Source organism: Dermacentor albipictus, chromosome 7, assembly GCF_038994185.2.
Source record: "Dermacentor albipictus isolate Rhodes 1998 colony chromosome 7, USDA_Dalb.pri_finalv2, whole genome shotgun sequence".
NCBI lineage: Eukaryota > Metazoa > Arthropoda > Arachnida > Ixodida > Ixodidae > Dermacentor > Dermacentor albipictus.
In genome coordinates, this window is record NC_091827.1 from 127,379,191 (window position 1) to 127,384,236 (window position 5,046).

Genomic DNA, 5,046 nt, shown 5'->3' on the forward strand with positions numbered 1-5,046 from the left:
AATGCAAATGTAAACATCAGCGCATCGCCACGTCGTACTGTTCACATGGCCAAAACGTCCACTCAAAAAGCATGTCAGGGGTGGTGCAGTGGAACCATAACAGTATTGAAGAAGGGTACGGGCGATATGTATGTTGGTTTGAATTGATCGGCCCCTGATTCCACATGTCTGATGGGAACCAATTAGAATTGACATCGCAAATTGCAATCTATTAGATAGAACTTTCGCAAAAATTTTGTAATCCACGTTTGACAATGTGATTGGTCGATAGCCTTCAACAGAACGCAGTTTCTCTTTATCTGAACTTTTGGGAATTAAAACTGTGTGGGTTTTGCAAAAAGACTGCGGAAGGGCGCCAACTTCTAAACTTGTAATAAAAATATCCAATAATATGGGGCTGATAATTGATTTGAAAGCTTTGTAAAATTCACTTGAAAGTCCATCGGGGCCGGGTGTTTTCGACAGAGGCAGCTGATCAATAGCTAGCTCAATTTCTTGAATCATAAGGCTACCACTGATGACTGCACAGTCATCATCCTGTAATGGTTTTACAAGAGATACAAAACTCTCTAAAACTTTTGCATCGTGATCATTCGGAGGGGCACTAAACAACATAGTGTAGAAAATTTCGAACTGAGAAATGATGTCATGAGTATTTGTTAAAAGACTACCCTCGGAGTATATTTCCGGAATTACTTTGGAAATACCGTGACGTCGCTCGTCAAGTAAAGCTTGACGTGTTGGTTGCTCAGATTGCAGAGCGCGCATGTTTCGAGATCGAATTCGCGCACCTCTGTAACGCAGTGCGTCATACTTTTGTAACTCACATTTAATGTTTTCTATGTCAACAATGTAAGTGCCTGGCATTTCGCATTCAATCTCATAAAGGCTACATAGGCTCTTAAGAAGCGTTTTTTCTTCATACTTTCTATAGAATGATTTCACCGATCCAATTTCTATAGCCACTGTACGAACCTCTTGTTTAAAGAGTTCCCAAGCAGCAAATAATGGCAAGTCACTAGACAGAGAATTGGTTAGAGCCATGCGCACGCGAGTAATAAATTCCCGATCATTTAGGAGCTCAGAGTTAAGCTTCCAGAGTGCCCACTGTGGTCGGAAATTAGTTACAAATTTTTCACCAATGTTTGCAATAACCATACAATGATCAGAGAATGAAACGGGGATAGTAATGCAGGATAGTCCTCGAGAGAGGAGTGATGAAGAAACATAAATCCGATCAAGGCGGGCGTAGGAATGACCTTGAATTCTTGTATAAGAGCGAGCTCCCTGTCCCGACACTCCTATATCAACGAGCCCTGCATTTTCTATTATGTTAGACAAAACTTCACCGCTCCTGTCCCGCTGAGTGTTATGGCCGCTTCGATCGTTCGGATCGCATACACAATTGAAATCTCCCATTAAAACAATGCAGCGATCACAGTCCAATAGACTAGACACAGTATCAAATAAAAGAGCTCGTTTTGCAGCGTCATTAAATGCATAGACGTTGACTATGCGCCATGGCACAGCCTGCAACACAAAATCACAACATATATATCGACCTTCAGTGTCGACATGATAACTAAAAGCTGAATAAAGTAGGCTCTTTTTCAGAAACAGGAAACAGCCCGCGGATAAACCAAGAGCGTGTGAAACGCAAACATTATACTCAGACAGAAAAGGTCGCAAAGCCCTTTCTGTCTCGTCGTCACTCTCAATCTTCGTCTCCTGCACGGCGACGAAGTCGAGGCGCTTCCTAGACAAAAGCCGGCGAAGCTGCGCCTGTTTCTGCAAAGACCTAAGGCCTCGTACGTTCAAGGTTGCGAATTGAAGTTGCTGGGACAGGGCCATGGTGACTACCAAGTATTTGGACCTAATGATCTATGTGATCGGTCCTAGAGGGCAACGGTGAGGCTCCCTCCGAAACCCCACCAGGCCTTCTGGACCGTGATCGTCGGCACTTTCCTGAGTGTTTCGATGTTTTGCGGCGACGTGCTTTTCTTGTGGTACTGGTCGTCTCGCTGTCTGTGCTTGATTCCGATCTGTTGGTCGCACGGCGCTTCGGAACTGAAGTATCCGCGTTACTTCGGCTGTCCTCTGCCGGCTCAGTACACGTGTCGAGTTGCTTGGGTGCATCAGATGAGTCATTTCCGGCTCCCTCATTCGCTTGCTGGGCAGCAGCTGGCTCCGTGGTAGCGGGTGCTCCTTTGGGTTGTTGCTTCGGTTGGTCATCTTTCTCTTCGCTACTTTCTTTATTCACGGGCAGTTGGCATTGTTGGCAGTTGGCAGTGGGCAGTTGGCATTCACGGGCGATGGCATTGTGACTGTCTTCAACAGGCAGAGGGGCCTTAGTGGCACAGCGGGTCTCCCTTCTTCAATACTGTTATGGTTCCACTGAGCAGCTTGCAATGCTCCAGGTAGACCTTGCTAAAGCTTTTGATCGTGTGAGCCACTCCTATTTATTTTCTCTTTTGGAGCATGTCAATGTTGGCTCCATTGTGCTTAAAGGCGTTAGGCTTTGCTACACCTATTGTACTACTCGTTTAATTATTAATGGCCAACTCTCGGAACCCATTTCTATTTGCTCATCAGTAAAACAAGGATGCCCGATGTCCCCACTACTATTCGCCCTTTACCTGGAACCGCTATGCTTAAGCGTAATTCAGTCGAGTAACATCCATGGCTTCAATATACTGGGTAATGAAGTTAAAGTCTTAGCTTACGCAGACGATCTAGCGTTCTTCTGCACGGATAAGTCCAGTGTTGAAAAAGTAGTATCGAAAATAGAAGAATTTGGCAGTGTATCAGGAGCGCGAATGAACTCCTCAAAAAGTTTAGGCTTATGGTTTGGCTCATGGTGCTATACACCAAAACAGTTTGCAGGCGTTAAGTGGACTGATGTCCCGCCAAAGTATCTTGGCGTGCCGCTAGACGCATATAAATTAAGCGCACACTATTGGAAAGAACGGGTTTCGGTACTGCAAAGTTACGCCCAGACATTCGTTCCACAACGACTTTCTATTTTTGGGAAAGCCGAAGCCTGCAATAAGTTCTTGGCAACAAAAATTTTCTATGTATTGCAAGTTATCCATTGTGCTAGGCTATACATCCAACGCTTTCACCGTATCTTTGCGACCTTCGTATGGTCTTCAACTTTTGAGCCCATGAGGCGAGACAACATTTTTAGGCCTGTTAGCGAAGGTGGGCTGGGCTTAGTACACCTTTATGTGCGGCAGATAGTGTCTCGTTTCTTCTTTTTTCGCGATACTTCCCATCCTGTAATTCGTTCATACATGCAAGTCACACTTGTTAATGCGTTACCTGATTTAGTTGTTTCTTCAAGTTTTTCTTCGCGCTTATGCTTGTGGGGGTTCATGCAAGAAGTTTACTTGGCGGTTCGTTTCCTGACAGTTCGGTTTTCCACTGAATACTTGTATTCTGTGTCGCGCAAAACGTTGTACAAAGACTTACTATCCATGCTATTCCCTCCTCCACTTTACCGATCAATATACATTAAATTGCCAGGCCACGATGTGCTAAAGCGAGTTCGCAAAATGTATTTATCCCCTTGCTGCAAAACATTCTTTTATAAAGTTCATAGTGAAACCATACCGGTTAAAGCATGGCTACAAAAAAAGGGTATCTTTGTCTCTTCTGTTAACTGTCGCCTTTGTGATGTACCAGAGACAATTGAACATTGTTTTATTAGCTGCACCGACGCCATCCTTTTTTGGGATGTCCTCCAACGGACTTTAAAGAAAGACTTTGAGATTAACGCTCATACTGTGCGATACCTGCTGCCAACCTCTGATAATAGTGCACCTTTCGATATGTTTTTTGTCATGGGAATGCACAGTTTGTGGAAAACGCGAATGATGGACCGCAACGCCGAAACGGTTGTACCTACAAGGGCAAATTTCATCCAAATGACGCTACACCTAAAGCAGGTTTATGATGGACTCGGTGTGCAACCGGACTGGTACCCTATTTTGGTGAGGTGCTTATCCTTGCCACCCTTCTAAAGTGACACGAACGTTTCTACTCACAGTATGAACGCTGCCTCTTCTGTGTGACTTTCATTGTGCCCTCCATTCTCTGACTATGCAGAACTGGTGAACGTCTAGTTGAATGCAACTATAATAAATACCATGAAAGAAAGAAAAAAAAAAGTCAGGGGTGGTGCAGTGGTAAGATGCCGGGCTCGGAATCGTGAGGTCGCATGTTCGAATCCTAGGCGAAGACGTCTAGGCGAAGACGTTTTTTTTTTAATTTTTTTTTTTACTTTTATGTTTTTCTTTTTTGTACTAACAAATTTACATAACCTTACGGACGTCTCTGTCAATTTTTTATTAAATATTGATCAAGAACTGCACAACTTTCTACTACAGGACGTCACACTACAGACAACAGAACTACAGGCAACAGAACTACAGGCAACAGAACTGCAGACAACAGAACTACAGACAACAGAACTACAGAAACAACGTCCCAAAATACGACAGACTCTTAAAATTTCCTGTTGTGTTTTTCAACTGGGTATATATATATATATATATATATATATATATATATATATATATATATATATATATATATATATATATATATATATATATATATATATATATATACATACATATAATGTCTAAAGCCCCCGCACTATCTTGTATTGCTGTTGGCCTGATAAAAAAGAAAATGAATATTTTACGTGCAGGTTTATGTCGCTTGCTTAATCCTTCTTTGAACTGCTCTAGGTATCCTTCTCCGCTACTAACTGTTATGGTCGCACTGTTTTCAAACATCGAGATCGCACTGACCCTTGTAACCACAGGCTGACTTCCGTACTCAGTATCATTACCTTCACTTTTCGAAAAGATTCTCGCCAACCGTGTCTCTAAATTTATAGATATGTATCCGATTATGTGTCTGCTCTAGTATGGGTATTATCCAAATTATTCTACTTCGCCAGCAGTGCTAACGCTAACTCAAGTGGTTAACGCTGCTTTGCAAAATAACATGCTTGCTGAAGTCACGTTCTTGGACCTA

The 5,046-nt window shown here is 42.9% G+C and overlaps 1 protein-coding gene across 1 annotated transcript; it reads left to right on the plus strand.

Moving 5' to 3' along the window:
- Positions 1 to 2,421: 2,421 nt before the first annotated feature.
- Positions 2,422 to 4,153, plus strand: LOC135907102 (uncharacterized). The gene has a single exon (XM_065438768.2). It carries the CDS (start codon positions 2,610 to 2,612, stop codon positions 4,020 to 4,022), a length of 1,413 nt encoding a protein of 470 aa, XP_065294840.2. The 5' UTR covers positions 2,422 to 2,609; the 3' UTR covers positions 4,023 to 4,153.
- The last annotated feature ends 893 nt before the right edge of the window (positions 4,154 to 5,046 follow it).

Excerpts from the sequence above, each read along its gene's own strand:
- LOC135907102 (XM_065438768.2), top strand. The coding sequence starts at position 2,610 with ATGTCCCCACTACTATTCGCCCTTTACCTGGAACCGCTATGCTTAAGC.